Source organism: Papio anubis, chromosome 12, assembly GCF_008728515.1.
Source record: "Papio anubis isolate 15944 chromosome 12, Panubis1.0, whole genome shotgun sequence".
In the NCBI taxonomy this organism is placed as follows: Eukaryota; Metazoa; Chordata; class Mammalia; order Primates; family Cercopithecidae; genus Papio; species Papio anubis.
The window spans coordinates 34,051,343-34,071,175 of NC_044987.1; the positions used below are offsets into that span (position 1 = coordinate 34,051,343).

At 35.7% G+C, this 19,833-nt stretch overlaps 1 protein-coding gene across 1 annotated transcript in view; it reads right to left on the reverse strand.

The window, feature by feature from the left end:
• The window catches only part of CNTN5 (contactin 5), a 1,333,698-nt gene that overhangs the window by 127,677 nt on the left and 1,186,188 nt on the right, over nucleotides 1–19,833 (reverse strand). The window contains exon 16 of the mRNA XM_031653895.1: nucleotides 2,927–3,047. Within this exon, the coding sequence (XP_031509755.1) occupies nucleotides 2,927–3,047 (121 nt within the window). The remainder of the gene's footprint in view (nucleotides 1–2,926; nucleotides 3,048–19,833) is intronic.

Sequence of the window (19,833 nt, forward strand, 5' to 3'; positions counted from 1 at the left end):
AGGTGTGGCTTTAATTTGCTTTTATATTTCAGCAAAATAATTTTTTCGAACATAATCATTCTGTTATGGTTTTCCAGATTATGCATGGTGCTGTGATAATGCTGGTTCACTGAATATTAAATTTGGGAGAGCAAGTGACTTTATACTTCAGCTAACTATTTATGAAAAAAGCAATCTTTGGAGAAAGGTGATCATGGTGGAATAGAGGTGAAAAATAGCACTGACGCTCACAAGCAAAATGAGGCAAAAGTGCAAACAAGCAGTTGAGGAAAAAATAGTCCATAAAGTAGTGAATGGGGAGAGTATCAGGAAACATTACTACTCAGAAACACTCAGATTCTAAATAGGCAATGATGAGGCCATGTGGCTACACACCTGTGTTCCAATTTAGTGTTCATGTGGGGCAAGGTTGAAGAATTGCAGGAGTTGGTAAAATGTACAAGAGAATTTTATAGACTATCTCTCATGGGAAGGACGACAACAAAAAAGTTGCTCCCATCCATCAAAGAGAATATATTTTTTTTCCCTTAAATTCCCACTGAAATAGAATGATAAGAACATAATCCTTGCTACCCAAGTACGTTCCTTGTGATGAAGACATTGAGCAAAGTGAACTGCTCAGCCAATCTACTTTTAGTATTCTACGAAAAGATGAATGGGGAAATTGTTTTTACTCTCCTCATCTTTCTGTGACACATATTTGAATAATTGTGCTTTAAGTATTCTGCTGCCAGAATTGTAGCCATCATCAGAAAAGCTCCAACTAGAATGCTCAGCTTTGGTCCTGTGGCATATACTATTAGAATACCATGAGTTTACAGACCAACAAATAGAGGAGTGTGAGAAGGGAGAGTGCAGAGTAAAACTATTTTGAATTTTATTTCACAAGCCAACATTAAAAACAGCAATATTCAAACATCAAAGCTTGTTGAATTACCAGGAGCTGTAAACGTACACAATTTTTTAAAAAGAGAACCAGAACTCTTAGTTCAGTGTTTAAATCTGTCTAAGACTCACCAGGAAGAAACGGCAAGATATTTTTACTAATTTTAGAAAAGTAATGCAAATATATAATGGAAAAGTGGTGACGTGATCAAACTTACTTCAAGTGAAAGCTTAAGCTGAATGTTACATGAATATTCAGACAAAAGGAACCTGTTTGAAATTGCTATTGGGTATAATCCCAAAATTTATGCATTTTATCATCTCCTAGGCATAAAGCCAAAGGCTAAAAGAGCAGAACATGAAAGCTGAACTTGAATTATATTCTAAACCCTGTTGAGTTTAATTTTACTTACAAAGTAGATTGTTAGTTTGCCACTTAAATTTGCCCCCTATAGTCCAGTAAAAATACCTGGTTTCTTATCAGTCTCTAAATTGTGATATTCATTTGGAAAGCTCCAATTTTAAGAGCCTCATTCTAAATTACTAGGCAAGTGCACACAGTAAATATGCATAATCTAAAACAGATCATAACAAGAGGAGAAAGCAATTTTCTATGAATTTGACTGAGTGTAGGGTTTGCAGTTCCGTGAGCCTTGTAACTTCAGAAGGCACAAAGAGAACTTTTTAGCTAAATGGAATAGAATGTATTGAAAGGATGAATACTTTTAAAAAGTTGGTGTTTTATAATAAGGTAACACAGATATACATTCTAGGTATACATTTGAAGAAAAGATCAAGTAGCCTTCTGAACAGAAACACACAAAACATGAACAAACTACCAATCACCCATATAACACACTTCTTTAAAAACATTTTACTTGAACCAATGATGAATGCACTACCAAAATCCATATACATTTGGTGATATATATAACTAAAACATAGATATGACGAAGTTCACTCTATGCCTTATGTTTACTGTTTAAGATTTTTAATATTTAAATTGTAAAAGAGTTCAGATGAATAAAATACCAGTTAATCTAAAATATAATTTCTTGCTATAGAGATAATGTTTTTATCTGTACAGACCATACAAGGGATCTAAGCATGCGATACTCATACTACTTAAGATATAATTGTATAGGATGAAAAATGAAGAGGCACCTGGTGGGATTCTGGTAATGTTCTAGTTTTTACATTGAATGATAGTTATATGGTGTGTTTACTTTGTCATTGTTCATTAAGTTATACATTTGTATGCTTATGATTGGTGAAAATGTGGAAACACTGTGCTTCAAAAAAAGCTAAAAGAAAAGGAACGAAGGAAGGAGGAAAGGAAAGAAAGAGGGAGGGAAGAAAGAAGGAAAGAAGGAAGGAAATGCATGCTATGATCTCTATTTCCCATACTGTGGAATACTGTGCTAAAGGAAAGGGGTGTTCTAGTCATTTGCTTAAGATGTAGCTTCCTAGGATTGCAGAGTTTGGTGTCCTGTTTGATAATTGGAAACCATTTAACTGTCATTTCTGCACAGAGAGGTTGTATGTTGACATTTTCAGACTTAAAAAAAATCCTTGTCACTTAACCATTGCAAATGTCACCATCTTATACATGCAGTTTTTCTGTTTTTGGAAGTCCAACTTAGAAGTTGTTGAAAAAAAAAAAATGCCTGGGGCTTCCACTAGCTTTTCATTTGAAAAACATATATACACACAAACAAATTTTATCTCTGTAGTCCAAGTGACTTAGTAGCTCAACTGTTTAGATTATCTCCTTGGCATTAGGTTAGTTAAACACTTAGTGACAACTTACTACTAAAGGTATTTTGGACTCTGAAGTTAGTTCGGTGGTTTTCGTCTGTTACTAAGGAGCAGTTTTCCATGTAATTTTTTCAAAGGCAAAAGGTTAAGCAAAAATAACATATATTGTAAAATTGAAAGTAAAATGCACAGTACTGATGTGCTCAAAGTCCATGCATTTAAATTCCTTTGTATGATAATTTATGGTGATCATGTCTTCAGACTGCACTATTAGCATACTCACCCCTAACAAGAAGTTCTGCCTCATCTGACACACTGTCTGCTGTGGTCTGTACCCTGCAGCCATATCTCCCAGCATGCATCAGAAGGATGTTCCTGATCATTAAATCTGCAGAGGATGCTTGCTGAAAGAGGGATGAAGTGCCAGTTTAAAATGTTGCAAATCTGCCTAGTTCAAGGTGGTTTAAGGGGGAACTTTGCATATTCAGTAAAAGGACCCATTTTTGGCCTTACAGTTTATCTAACAACAATTCAGAAATCAAGCATGCCCTTTTTTAAGGAACACATAGAAGTTTTGTTTTTAACAATCGCTAATAAAGGGGTTGAACATTTAATATTGCATATAATGATTTAGCAGCTAATATATTTAAAGATATTTACGTATGCACAAACTCATATCTTTAAAAGTATAGGAGAAATAATCACTGAGCAGAAATGTTGCTTTGCTATTCAGAGACAGGTGTATTTTGTGGCAAGAAAATCGTATTGAAAGAAACAGCAACTTGTGGGAAATGAATTATGAAAAGATAGCCATCAAAATATTATCTCATGTGACTTTATTGAATGGCTCTTTTCCTAAGAACACTGTAGGCAACAGAATGAGTCAGTGCTCAGTTGAAAGACGGCTGGTCCCAAAGCCATGTGTCTTTACTTAACAAAGATGTATTCCTCCCATAACCACTACCATCAGGGAGCAGGGTCAGCCTGAATCTTTGTTAATCAGCGCAGTTACAGAACACAAAGGAAGCTCCAATTACCTGATTCTTGTTGGGGGCAAGACGATTAGAACATAGTTGAAGAAAAACCTGCAGTTAGGGAGATCAATGAGTACCGGGAAGGATATCTTTGAGATGTTTTAGTTCACGGGATAGGTGATGTTCCTATACTTTAAAATGGCCGGTACAAACCTTCCATTACTTAATGTTGTCTTTAGTTTACTCTATTGGAAAGGAAGATTTCCTTTATCGTGATCATGTAAATATCTGGTTGATATTTACAATAAATCAGGAGGTTTGTATTTTTCAGATAATGACATAGCAAAACTCCAATATTCCCTTCAGTTTCCATTTTGCAATCTAATGGCGATTGGAATAAGATAAGATGCATGCTGCTTGAAATGACATCATCAAAGAACTCAAAAATTTTCTCTAACAGTATTGAGCACATGAAATACTATGTAATGAAAATCGTACAGAGGCATCCCAGATTACAGACCTTTAAAAAGTGATGTTTGTTCTCAGTAGGCAGTATCCTGATAATTATTTAAGAATTCAGTTGTTTGCCTTTATTTTGAGATAGACCAATGGGTTTTATGAAAATCATAAAAACTAGACAAATTTCCAGATATCTTTTGAATTTTCTTTTCTTCTTAGCATTCATAGAAAGGGTGCAAAGTCATTGTAAACATTTTATCACTCAAATCATAAATATTTATTTCAGTGAATCACTACACTATATATTATGTTTTAGATCATTTCTTTCTGCTATTTAATTTCTGTTTTGTTTTGCTTTTTGCCTTCCTTAGTCTTGTAATCTGAACTTCTGAGGGTACTGAAGTTTTCTCTTATGAAATAATTGTTAAGACATGGTCTGGTTTAGACATTTACAAGGAAATGCTTCATAGCGAGAATGCATTAAAATGTCATAAGAATTATTTCAAGGAATGTGATATTTGTCCAGTAAATGTCCTACACTGCTAATTTCTTTGGGATAAATTGTTACTTTTAAATCCTAACTGAATTCATTTTCTCTTCTTCACTAGACTAAGTGCTTACTTCTCTCAAATCAGGAAAAGCAACTTTAAAACCTTTGATTTTTTTTAATTGGGAAATAAAAGCAAACTCTAAATGTTAATAAACCACAATTTAGTTTCAAATCAATATAATTTAATACTGTAGTAATAAGCTTTTTAATATTTGCCACTGTGGGTAAGATGGGCCCACTTTAGCTTCTTTCTCTCTGGATTTTTTAGGTCTTTTAATGGGGTACACAATTAATCAGGAATTGCTGTGAACACTATGGGCCCAGAATATGTCTAAAGGTAAATCTAAGGTGAGGCCTCAGAAAATCAGGGAGGATTTGATTTTTTTTTTTTTTCCTAGAAATAGCACTGTCGGAAAGATAGTGCATTTTGTTGTTGATGTTGTTTGGTTGCATTTTTTTTTATTTGCTTGCTTGTTTTTTTTAATATCACAAATCATACTGGTGGCAGTTTAACAGCAGAAAAGTACTGATTTTAAGTGATTTTTCAGGCTCACATTTTTGAAAAATGTCATAAAATCACATTCCTGTAATTAATAACTGATAGTCTCATTTTCCAGACTTTTGTCTTCTCAAATAATTTATTTATTTTTATCCTGGACAAAATTTCTCAAACGTCTTTCTTTCCATGGAATTACAGTGAAAAAATGTTTAATGGAATAAGGAAGAGATGTCATTAAAATCACACGAATGTCCAAGGAATTCAGGAGAGGGAGATACAGATTATCTTTTCTATGTTGTCCTTTACTTGGTTCTTGCAATTAATAGTGTGCAGTGCTCTAGAAACTGGCCAAGCTCCATCACCATCTATCAGAAGCAAAAAGTCTACAGCCTGTGGCATATCTATCCATATCAAGACCATTTGAGGAGTTAAAATCATCTCATTTTGGGCCCAATTCTTCTCTTTTAGATTATATCTGCATCATATTTTTAACATCCTAAACAGGAAAGATTAAAAGTTAAAATGAATGGGACTGTGAACACTAAACCTAAATTACCCTTTCAGTAGATTGACTGATCTTTCAAGAGAAGTAATGAGAGGAATTCATGTGGGAGCCCATTATACTAAATTCCTGAGAGAGAACCTCCACAATTTAGTGCACTTTTAATGAAATGGTTACTTAAAGCAGATGCTTGCTTTCTTAAACTTAAACCTCATTTTCACTTTTTATCTCTTAGGAATGACTCTCTCTCTTCTTGCTTTCTCTGACACTTGCTTTATTTTCTGTCATTTTTTTGTTCTGCTTTCGTTGACCTTATGAACAAATGGTGCTACTTGTTGCTTCGAATGAATTTTTAGACAACCAGTGCTTAACACAGTGCTCCGAAACCTTGCATAGTACCTGCCACGTAGTGGGAGCTTAACACATATTTGTTGAATGAGTAAATAAATGAAGGCTTTTTAAGAAACAGGATGTATGTTCACTCTCTGTGAGAGCGGCAACATGGCTGTGTCGTTTACATGTCTTGGTCACATAGTTTCGTTAGAGCAACTGCTAGATTACTGTGACATTTATTAGTGACTGAAATAAAACAGGAAAATGCTGTGTTTCCACCCAAGTCCGATTCTTAGTTCTCATTTTGACTAAGTGTCCTGCTCATCCAACATAAGACTACCAATTATATTCCTAAATAATGAAAGCTAATTTAGCATTGCTGTTCAAAGCGTCTGCTGGCTCTTGTTGCCTTTAGAATATAGTCCACACTTATTTTGACATAGCTCTTTTTTTTTTTTTTTTTTTTTTTTTTTGAGACGGAGTCTCGCTCTGTCGCCCAGGCTGGAGTGCAGTGGCCGGATCTCAGCTCACTGCAAGCTCCGCCTCCCAGGTTCACGCCATTCTCCTGCCTCAGCCTCCTGAGTAGCTGGGACTACAGGCGCCCACAACCGCGCCCGGCTAATTTTTTTGTATTTTTTAGTAGAGACGGGGTTTCACCGTGGTCTCGATCTCCTGACCTTGTGATCCGCCCGCCTCGGCCTCCCAAAGTGCTGGGATTACAGGCGTGAGCCACCGCGCCCGCATGATTCTACCTCCTGCAACTTAATCCTGTCATTCTCCAACACCAACCTCACACTTACCTAGACATAGGCATACTTCCCATAGCCTGTTTGCATAGCTTTTTTGTTCTGTTGCAGGTGCTCTTTCTTTTATCTTTTCCTGGAAAGATTCTTTCAGACACAGCTTAGAGGTTTTTCCAGACTCTCTCCCCCTAGGCTTCCTTAGCTTCGCCTGTTTATGCTCCAGTGTCACTTTGCTCATGTCTCTGAACTAGCACTTGCCATTTGTGAGTATCTCCCCCAAGGTCCACGCTGGGCATTCCCAGAGCCAAGCTAGCACTAGTGCAGCCAAGGATCATTAAGCGAGCTGATGAATGCATGAAGGCTTGCTTCCTTTCCTGTGTGTGGCTGACAATACCTCTGGCCCTCCTGCCCCTTTTCCTCTCTAGTAAGTTAGGAAAATAGAAAAAGACTACGGAGAAAGACAGTGGAAAAAACACCTCAAGAGTATATATGGGTTCTAGTATGACAGAATTGTGTGCATCCCTGCTCCACCACTTATTAGATATTCACCTTGGGAAAATTACTCTATTGCTCAGAGCTTCTCTCAGAGTTTCAGTGTGATAATGTGAGTAAAGCCCATAGCAGTGTGTCTGGCATATAGTAAGTGTCTGATAAAATTTATCTGTTGAAGGGCACTATAATTGCACTCTTAGCCAAGAGGAAGGTTTTTAAATTGGCACTAACTCCCTTAGCAAACTGGGTATCAATATTTTCCATAGCTAGAGTAAGCTTTTTGATAAATACCTAGCTTTATTTTAGATATAAATATTCCTCACGTTCTTTCTCTCTTACTGTAGAAAAGCATTAAACTCAGAAAAAGAAGACCTCAATTCCAGCCTTGGTTTAGCAACTTGCTGGCCCTGGGACTCTGGTTAAGTCACCTTATTGGGATAATAACACCTTCACTGTCTCTCTCATAACATATTGGTTTTCGGGGGTAGGGGGGAAATCAAAGGAAACAATGTACATACATGAACTAGTAGGAAGTGCTTCAAAAGCATAAATACTCTTAAAGCATTTTTTTCCCCAAAGGTGATAGCAGAATGCTGTAAGCACAGTGAGCAGCTGAGAATGTATGGGGAAGAAACCAATTGATCAACAAGGTAACTTAATGTGGTGTTCTTGTAAATAGTGAACTTGTGCTGAATGACCTACTCAGAAGGCTGCTGGGTATGGCAGTTTCTGTTCTTTTATTTAGGGTTTATTTAAGTTTCTCAAGGGGTTCATCACAAGGCATCACTAGCATCCCTAGCCCCCAACAAACCTATCCATCAACGATTCTTCTCTGTAAGGCAAAGTAACATGGCATATCAAATCTATGAGATTTAGTTTTCTAAATCTTATCTGGCATAAAAAACTGGGTATCAGCCATGAAACGGAGATTTTTATATAGGTTTAATGTTTATCGAGATAAAACCTTAGAGGTAAAAGATTTTCCTAGTAACAGTATTTCTTTTTCCAAGAAGATAATTTTATTTTTTTTAATTGAGATGGAGTCTTGCTCTGTCACCCAGGCAGAAGTGTAGTGGCGTGATCTCGGCTCACTGCGAGCTCTGCCTCCCAGGTTCACGCCATTCTCCTACCTCAGTCTCCCGAGTAGCTGGGACTACAGGTGCCTGCCACCACGCCCGACTTTTTTTTTTTATTTTGTTTTTAGTAGAGACGGGGTTTCACCATGTTAGCCAGTATGGTCTCGATCTCCCGACCTCATGATCCACCCGCCTTGGCCTCCCAAAGTGCTGGGATCACAGGCGTGAGCTACTGCGCCTGGCTGATAATTTGTTTAAAGTACCCTAGTATGATAAGGAAATAATACACAGACATTCTTTTTTTTTTTTTTTTTTTTATAGTTTTTCCTTTACTACTCATAGAATAGGGTTTAAAGATGATATGTGTCTTAATATTGTTTTTGGAAAATAGATGGTATTTACCTTATGTGCTGAAATAATTGAACATGTTATCAGAAGTAAAACTATTAATCATTACTAGTGAAGAAAATAGTCAACACAACATAATATTTGACAAAATAATATTTGACAAATTAGATCTCATAACACACATATATTATGTGCATTACAATGAAGTATTAAACATAGCCAACACATTGAAGACTCAAAATGAGTAAATAAGGCTCTAACATCCCAAGACTGGGATCTTGCTATTTAATTTTCAATTCATATTCTAATAATTTAAGTCCTAAGAAACACGCAGAAACAGTTCTACTTGTTGACATAGATTAAAGAGGAGAAACAATTGTTTTCCCTAGTGGCAAGGTAAATGGGAAGTTCTTTATCTGACATTAATACAAGTGAGTAATGCAAAAGGGCTGGTAGCATTTCTGTATTAATCTAGTGCTTCTAAGGTAAAGAGAGGGCTGATATAGATAAGGTCACATAATTTATCAATCTCATGTTTTCCTGTGCTGACTTGTAGCTCCCTTCAATCTGTTGGCAAAAGTTTGTGTTACTTGTCTATGAGACTGTTTAAGTCATCTCCCTTTATTGTGTATTCAGTATATTACTAATTACAAAAGGTATTCATTTCTACTGTGCTAAGATATGTGGATGCAGGCATAGAATCTGCACTCAAGGAGTTTCCTGTCTAATCCAGCTTCAAGAAAAGAAACACTTGCAGGGAATATGGACCAGCTTTCCTCATACCTGCATCTGAGCTTTGAAGAGATGTGGGGAGAGATGGATCTGTTATTTGATAGCACGATATTCAGGCTGAGTCCAGAGAAAAGTATTTTCTCTTTTTGTGTGCCTTGTATAGTTTTAGCAATCATTGTATGAGCACAGACTCCTAAACTTGTATTTTTAATAGTAGCTTTCAAATGAGGTCTTTATATCCTCTTTATGATCACCTCTCTGTCTCTCATGCTTATCCATCTGCTATGCCACTGCTAAGTTAATCCTTTAAAACTGATTTTATTTGCAACCTCAAAAATCATCACTGGTTCCCTATTGCCTAAAAGATGATCCACCTTCTTAATCTTGCATATGAAACTAGACTCAACCTATCATGTCTTTCACTGTGGTGGAAAATGTAGTCTCTGAACCTTCAAGTAGTTCCCCAGTGATCCACCAAAATCTACACATTATATCTCATATGTTAAGACCTTGTTCAAGTCTTATCTCTTTTAGAAAGGTTTCACAGACCACCAGGACTGGCTACGTAATCTGTGGGCCCCTGTGCATAAGAAAATGCAGGATTCTTTGTTTAAGAATTAAGACTTCAAAACGATAACAGTCAAGCACCATACCAAGTATGAGACCCTTCTCAATATGGAGCCCAATGGGTTACATGCCCATGAGGTCGGTCCTGCTCACCACTCCAATACACATTGATATAATCTGTGGTCTTCTGAAACATTAGCCCATTCTAGGAAACATTGCTCGTTGAGACAAATATCGAGGAGCTGGCATGCATCTCTTTGCAAATTATAAAACACTTATCCTTTCCCACTTTAATGTTTATACTTCCTCTTTTATGCTTTATTGACTTGAAGTCTTTTTCTCAGTGTATGCTGAAATAGAATACATCTTCTTAAGGCTTGTGTTAGAAACTACAGTGATATATGTTATATTTTATAATGAATGTTTGGTGTAAGCTTACCCAGGCATTGGTATATTTATGTGTTATTTTCTCCAAATATTCTACTTTTCTCTTGGACCTCCTATGCAAACACAAAGCTCACTGATGCATATCATTAGATTCAACCTGTTCACTTTATACTGGTTTGTTAATGACAAAGGAAAGAGGACAGTATTGCAGTTGAAAGAATGGAAGTGGGGACTCCTCTAAACTTTACACTCCTAGAGCTAGAAGGGACCATGTCGGGACTCTCAACCTCACTTTTAAATTGGCAGTTTTGTAAGTATGATGGCAAACCAGTTTAAGAGAATTCTAGGCAGGAGTGGTATTTAAACTCACATCATTAAAGTTATGAGAAATTCCTCTCTAGTGTTTGTATGATGGATCAACTTCCTCTTGGAATCTCCTCAGTAATAACATCTTCTAAGCTGAATAACACCTGGTCCATAGGTTGACTCAATGAGGCAGTTCTGGCAGGTAAGAAGATTTTAGCAATCGTGACAGACAATGAACATTTTTGCTTGCAGTGAATTATCCCACTGTCTAGTAATAGAATAATCTTACTATCTTTCACTAGGCCAATGCTCCATAAAATACTCTCATTGAAGTTACACGAAGGTGATAGAACTAGTCAGAAAAAAATTATACATTTATGCATTAGCTTGTGCTCTGTAAATAGCAGTAATGACATGACCACCAGGAAAGGTCTAGAATTATAACATTCTACAGTAGCTATACATTTTATGGACACGTATAGCACATGCACAATTATGTAATTATTTAACAAGGACTTGGTAGAATATCATTTTGTCTAGACAGAAAATCACAAATATGTGACACCTTTGCAACTATGTTCTTCTTGATCATACCAAGCATGGCTGTACTGTGACCCAACCAATAGATTCTTCTTAACACGGTGACTAGCATAAAAGTCACTGTGTTAAAAGGAGCTGGCATAAAATATACTATCTTTTTTTTTTATCATACTTGATCTACACATGCTACAAGATAAAGAGAGAAGATAAATTATGGCTTTCAGAAACTGATGACACAATGTTAGAGGTAACAACCAACTATAATGCGATGTGTTTTGTTAAAATAAGTAATAGTACAAAAAGCCACTGCAGAAGAAAAATGAATTTAGTGTGGAAAGATAAATAAATTATGTAGCCTAACCAATGTCCATAGCAGTTGAGAAAACGGGGCTGAAGAGTTTAGGTAACTTGTCCATGGGCAAGCTAAGTATGGAGGCAGGAGTAAAACTTTGGGCATCTGATTTTTGATCAGGTATCCCTTCTATTCTATTGTGCCATCTGGGAAACCAATCCTTGTTTTGCTTGAACCTATAGGTAATTTCATTCACTAGCCCTACTTAATTCAAATTTGGCAAGTGTAGTAATACAAAATGGCTTCACTGAGTAGTAATGGCCATAAAACTATTATCAGAAATTATTTCAATGAACCATAGGATTATTTGAAAAGCTCATGCTTTTATGACTGCTTTTCATCGACTGCATCTAGGCATAAAACGCTGCATAACCCTATGAAATGTCAGTATCACCTTTCCGATAACACCCAAGACCCATTTAATTCATTTGCTCATGCCATCATTTACTTTTATTGTGACACTTATCTAGTATTAAGAAAATTTTCAATATGTGACCCACAACTGACGTGTCCTCAGTTAGTCATGTGTAATTTATAATAACACAGCTTTAGTGGAAAAAGAATTGGCCAAATTTTACTTCCTAAGTGCATAATTCAGATGAATTGATATTTTACTGATAAATCGATTTTTCTAATTTAGAGACTGTTTTGTCATATTTCCAATTTATCTTTTAAGATTAATATTATTCTGTTACACTGGCTTCCAGGATAAATTACATTTTATTCTGCTGCTATTTTTACATTGCAGAATAGTCAGTGTCTTCACACAAATTTGGTCTCTTCCTAGCTGTGTGGAAGAATACTCAGATACCTACCTGTAGGTTTTCTAACTCCTCCTTGAAATAAGCAGAGCCCAGCCACAGAGAATATGAGTAGCTCCATCTCACTCATCAGTTAAAATTAGTATTGACCTGGTATTGTGAAAAATCCAAGTCTTGGGATTGTAGTAGACCGCTCCGTGTTTCATTGATTTTTGTATGGAACTCTAAGAATTAGCATGGAATGATGCCAGTTTGTTTGTGTACCTCCTTTGTGGTTTGTTCTCATAGATAAAAGCAATTTATTTTTCACCTTCGATCTCTGGTCTCACAGGGGAGGGAGACTGATACTTAAGTCCCATAAAACTAGAAGAGCTCTACCTGATTATTCTATTTCCATTTCTTTCCTCCTCTCATTGATTCATGACCAATTTGCATATTATTTTGCCTATTATTCCTTCCAGGGCATTGATTCTGCCCCTGCCCTATAATCTACAACCTCTCTCTAGAGTACAATACCTGCCAATAATTGGATTCGAACGTCAATGTTCCATATGAATTACATGTAATATCCCCAGCTTCTCTTCATTTCTGCTTGCTGATACTTGTTCTTTCCTAATACTTACTCTTTCCCTTTCCAGCATTGTGACTAAGCATTGCACTATGGTATATTTAAAATTTATCTCAAGAACCAATGGTGAGATGTACTCTATTTTATTATGGCTGAACATGACACTATTGCATAATGAATCATTCACAGTCTGTTTTACACTGCATTAGTTGCTGTGTTTTATGGTAACACTACTTGTATGCAGTGTTGTACAAAGAATCTGTTAGGCCTAGGATTTAACTACTTGTTCACTGTGGTAGATTAAGAATGTCCACATATGTTTTGCCATTTGACTTACTGGGAGGTATACTCTAATTTCCTACTCCTTGAATCTAGACTAGCCTTGGTAACTTTTTATGCCAATGCCATGTGGCAAAAGTCGGTACTGAAAATCCTGTGGCTGGATCATAAGAAGGCTTATAACTTCTTTCTAAGCCCAAGGGACATCTATTCTGGGGAATATAAGAAAAACTGTACTACATTCAGGCTGTCATGTTGTGAAAAAGGCCAAGCTAGCTAGATTGGAGATTACATAGATAAGGAGAGAAGGCCAGACATTTCCAGTTATTTTAACCATTCTAGCCCAGCTACACTTGTGAGTAACAAAATTACACTGGGGATTCTAGACTTGGCAGAAGCAACATGGAGAAGGTATGGAGAATCTCTCTAATATCCTGAACTGAGACCCCTGGCTTATAGCCCCCACGCCCAGCCATCTCCAGCCATTTGGCTACCCCAGCTGAAGGCTGAAGCCATCCTTGCAGTTATCTGACTGATTTACTTGTCTACAAAATGGAGAGCAGAGTAAAATGGTTGTAGTTTTATACCACTAGGTTTTGGAGTACTTGTACAGCAGAGAATAACTATAAAATAATATGGTACCTATAAGTGGGGTACTGCTGTTAACTAAAGCCAAAACACTTGACATTGGCTTTGGGGTTAGGTGTGTAAAGGTTGGAAGGGTCATGATGACACTACTAGTGAAAGCTGGAAGGGCCTCAGGGAGACTGTTGATTAGGGACTGAAGGACAGTGAGGACATTGGTATTCATGGCTCAAGAAATGGTGACCTTCCATGTAGTGTTAGAAAGTTTGGCAACATTGTCACCTGTCATGTGGGCAACACATTATTCATCATGGATGAACTTTGGGTTTGTGTAAGGAGATTTTCAGGAAGAAGACTGATGGTGCCAAGTGGTTTAACTGTGTATTTAGGGAGATGAATTGTATAGAGAGAATTACTCATTTTTCAAGCAGAATTGTTGCAGTGGAAAGAAGGCCTAGCATGACTAGCTCCATTTTGCTCCTAATGGCCCTACCCTACAGGGATATATTTTAGGCTAACTGCTTTTCCCATCGAAATATACAGTTTTCTATGGAATAAGCATATTGACAGACATTTTAAAGGAAAGAAATGAACAAAAATGGTACAAGAACTTTTATACCCTTTTTTAAAATGAAACTTAATATTATTAATGAAATAATTATTTTTTTATCAGCATTTCTAAAGAGTATTTTCCAGTAAATTCATATTTGGATCTGTCAAATATTTTCTCAGTTTAAGTTTATGAGATATATATTTGTCATCTTTATTGGCAATACTAGTAAATATTTTAATAAGCATAGTTTTTAACAAGTAGCTGTATTATTTCAACTATGTGCTTTATGACCAAATACTGAGTATTCTTTTGCCAAGCTTACTTTTAAAGTTCCTAATGCTTAGAAACAAGTTTCTGAATAAAAAAATACCTCACTGCAAAAGAATAAAATTTGGATGATAGCATCCATTTTAACACTATCTTTCACAATCAGGAAGATTCTCATCAACTTCAAAAATACTTAGAATTGAGAGAATTCAAACACATCAATGTCAGAAAAAGCTAACTATTCAAAGCAATGCTTACATTGTAGACTACAACAACCGTCTTCTAATGAACATTCAAATAGAAGAATAGTTCAGTTTAAAAAAAAGGTCAATTTGAATAAATGTGTCAATCAAAATCAACTATGAAAAGTTCAAGGTCAAGGACGCTCAGGCAAATTCAACTGACATTTTGAAAGTGAGTCAAGACACAGCCACAGAAAACTCATTTTAAATAACAAGTCTTAGCTAGGCATTGAATTTTATGAAGGAGGATTCGCCACTTATTGAATGTTCAAAAATCAAAGTTGACTCAGATTGATATTGAAAAATCATCGAAACCATATTCTACTACTTCTCATTGTTCTCTAACTGTATAATACAGCTTCCAGTATTACAAGTGACCCCATAGATTATTGTCTTCAAGCTTGCAGAAATATGTAAATGCTGGCAACCAAAGTCATTGACAGGTGCATTTAGAATTATGTTTAAAAGAGTTTTCAAAGTTGTACACATTTGAATTTATTGCAACACCAATGATCATATATGCTTATATATTTGATCCAAGATTTCAGATTGATAGGGCTTGATTGTTTCATTGTATGTGAAATTTGGAGGGAACTAGTTATACAAAATCAAGGATGCTGATCTCTTAAAAAGAGAGAATGGCATTTTTTCATTCTATAAGCTTATTGTTGCTTTTAGAGAAAATCTTTAACTTTACAGGAATCTTTTATTATTTAGTAAGATACCACAGATACAAATGTTTTTGCCTTGGGGAATAATTCTGACTTGAATTTTTTTCCAGTTTGAAATTCCTCCTGCATTGAGAAATTCCCAGTACTAAGGGTGCCACAAGACTGAAACATCTTCTAAAATTAAGGAGGTTTGCAATATTTATGAGAGAAAAATATAATTTTAGAGCTATCAGCAATCCCTCCTAAAACATGGTTGGTGTCCACTAAAATTTTTTTAGATCATTTCATGATTTCAAATTATTGGACATTATATCTGGAGAGTTGCTTAGATTTTACTTTTTGAATATAAATGAAAAAATCACCGAACTTTAAAACTAGATAAAGTCATTAGGAATCATCTACTCTAGCCTTTTAACTTGGAAGATGGAGACCTAGACAAGGGACATGTGACTTACCCAAGGTTGTACAGCTAACTAGAGACAAAGTTGGGCCTACAGAAAGAACTCTTGCCCCCTGTCTACTAACTTTTACCGCATAATGCTGTAATGCAGTAATGTAATTTGAGGCTGCATATTTTTGTGCAATACCAATTTAAATTAAAAATAGTTTTGTTCTCTGACCCTGTCATCTATTCCTGGTAATCTGTCCAAAAGAAAGGAAATTGTTAATATACAAAATACAAATGTTTAAAGATGTTTTCTGTAGCACTGTTCAGAAATCTCTCAACAAAAGAAACAAAGTTGGTATTTAATAGGGAAATGGCTAAATACATTGAAGTATAGTCACATTATGGAATATTATGGATCTCTTGAAAAGAATGCATTAGAGCTATACCAGGTGATGTGGAACAATTTTCAAGATTATTGAATGATAATAATGAGAGTCAGAAAAAGAATGTAAAATATGATTTAATTTTTATAAAACAATTATAAAAATATCCCCATTGATATGTAAATCTGCCCAGGACTGTGATAGGACAGAGTAAAATATAGTACGTACATGAGGATATTAACAAACTAAACTGTGTGTGATGGATGCCATTATGGGGAGATAAAAGTAGGGGGAAGGTCATCCTTTTAAAGCATTTTAAACACCCATGAGATGATGTCACCTGTGTAAAGTATGTGTCTATATGTGCTTGAAGAGACATATGAAAACATAGTTACAAACTTTACTGGTGAATATATCCACATAGTGTTCCAGGTAGTTTTTATTTTCTTCTTTCAAGTTTTAATACATTCAAATGATCTACAATAACCTTTTAAAAATTTATATTAGAAAAATTAAATGTACCTTCATTGTGATAAACAAAAAAAAAATGGCTTAGAGCTGAAAGCTAGGGTTACCATGGAGAAGTACAAAGTTAAGTGTTCACCATCAACTAAAGATTATAAACTAATCAGCTTGTATGGCTAATATGATCCATACCTGATAAGCAGCTCTTCTTACATTGTGTCCAAGTGAAGACTGCCTTCTATTTATAACTACAGATGGCCGTTTAGAACTTAGTCTCTTTAAGATTCTGCCTCTATGAGTTATGGTCTTTCCCAAGACATCTGTTAAAAAACGTCCTCACTTTTTTTGTTTTTCTCAGTATCAGACTGATCTAGCCCTGTGGTTGTCTGCTACAATCTATAGCTCAGTTCCGTTGGTCTTCATTTGACATTATTTTTCATACATTCTTTTAAAGTGCCTTAGCAAAAGTCTTATTTTAGTTGTTAATCTTGGGGAAGCTGCTACGATGTTCTTCTGCTATTAACTATTCATCATACCTTTTCAAGCTAGCAGAAATACATAAATGCTGGCAACAGAGTTCCACAACCTCAAAAGCATGTTACCTTTACTACTGGTGGGCATCACCCGCTAGAAGTTCTTAATGTTAAAAGTAATTGTAATAGCAATAGTAAATATAATGCTAATGATGATAGATGAAACCTCAATGGCTGATCAAGAACTTCTAGACACATGGAGGATGACATTTTACAACTGCTCTCTGGATCTTAAAGATTTGATTCAAGCTTTATGCAAATAGGATGTCTCAAGCTAACTACAGACAGTTTTATTTTTGGCTTAATCTAGCACATTGTACAATGTGTCAACTACCTAGAAATACTCAGTTGTATTGCTTCAAACTTATCTTGGCAGCACATTGGGTTTTTGTGAAGACCAATACACAATCTATATTTGAATTATCTTTTGGCATATCAAGCCATATAGTTAAGTTGATTTCCTAAGTCTTTTTGATTTTATGTATTAAAATTATCATCATGACTGCATATACATTCTTGAAAGTTTTCCTGATGGACACTGATGGGATTCACATTAGTTTTTGGTGTTACTAGCTAGAAGTCTACCTCATGGGAAACTAATTTTCTAGCATTATGTTCACAGATGGAAACATTACTGTTGAATCCAAGAAATTCAGCACAACTGCTGATGATGTAATCTATCATCAGCATCAGTTTATAATGATGATGTAATCTATCATCATTATAAACTTTGTCAAGTCTCGAATGCATTAATCAATATACATTAGTCATATTTGTTTTCATCTTCAAATGTCTTGTGAAAGCTCCTAAATCTTTTGAATTATCAAGTCTAATACTTATTATACTTATTTGAGGTACACATTCACATGCTAAAATCTGTATACCTATATTGTACTTCAAAGCCACAGATATAATCTATATAAATAAGTTTTGTAGGAAACAGAACTATTGGAGAAGTTGAAAACAATATAAATCTGGACATTTTTGAGACCGTTCCCCTCTGTCGCCCAGGTTGGAGTGCAGTGGCAGGATCTCGGCTCACTGCAACCTCTGCCTCCCGGGCTTAAGCGATCCTCCCACCTGTTTCCCTTGTAGCTGGGAATACAGATGCATGGTACCATGCCTGGATGATTTTTTGTATATATTTTTTTTTAATAGAGGCAGGTTTTCACCATGTGTTTATAGAGGCAGGTTTTCACCATGTTGTCCAGGCTGGTCTCGAACTCCTGGGCTCAGGTAATCCACCTGCCACAGCCTCTCAAAGTGCTGGGATTACCATGAGTGCAGGCTGGACTATTTTTTTTAACCTCTACTATTTTCTTAGATTAACCTACTGTTATCGTAGCTTTATATAATAAACCCTTCATGTAATCCTAGATTATGAACAGATTCATAAATATTTTCATTCTCTCCACTAGTTAAGTGGCAACAAAATCATTGATAACACAAACAATGATACTGTTATTCATTAGTGAGGAAACAACTGGAATATGCTAGTTAAAAAAGCCTATGAATTCATTTTGGGTGTGTAATATCCAGTATACTTTATTTTTGCTTTAGATATGCCCATAGTCTCTTTAGATATGCCCATAGTTTCTTTATATTAATAAATATACCTGATTTTCTTTTTATCAAACTATGGCTGAGACACTGAGATCACTAGAACCAACATTTGGTAGAAACATTTAACAAGGGTTGTTTTAGGACAGATGACATAGCAAATATTATGATTGTCTTCTAGATATGCTATTTTTGTGAAAAACCAATTAACCCATTCATGTTTCCATTAAAAATTAATGTTTCCCTGTTAATTTCTAACTGTTGCTGATTTTCTCTTGACAATGAAGTGATTAGAATTTTCTAATATTTTCAAAAGAATATTAACCACATAAAATGGAAAAATGACTCTCTTTAACCACGTTAGTGCTTTGTCTGGCTGAACTTAATTCAGTAAAAAAGGATCAATTCAAATAGCAGCTGGCTAATTTAGTTAGAGCAGTTGACCTAGTTCACGTTGATAGTGACAATATATGTTGACTTTTAGGGTTGTACGAATGATTATATTTTGAAAATAATCATTTTATTGAAATGATTGAAAGGCTAACTCCTACCCCTCTCTCCTCCACATCACACCACACATACAATCTAAATTTTAGTTTAGTATTAAAATGATATCATAGCTAATGTATCATTTAGTACTTATTACTATTTAGTTTGTGTGGTAGATTGCTATAGTAATGGTCTTGGATCCACATCCTTATATAATCTCCTCTCACACTCGCTCTGTGCTTCTCTAAGTGACTTGGATAGGTCAATGAGACGTGTGTGAGCATTGAGCAAACAGACAATTGTATTGCGTGTGTGCACTGGAGATTCCTGTCTTGAAATTCTGTGATAACCATGCAACATAGCTTGGAATAGCCTGCTGCAGAATGGAAGACCATTTAGAGTAGAGACAAGCCATCCTAGCTGCCCCCGTCACCAAACAGCTCCCAGTCGACCTGATCGCTGACAGTAGATGCATTTATGAGTCCAACTGAGACCACCAGCAATCACTCAACTGAGTCCAGCTCAAATCCTTGACCCATAGATTTGAGTCATAAATTTTGGGGAGTTTGTTTTGCAGAAAAAGCTA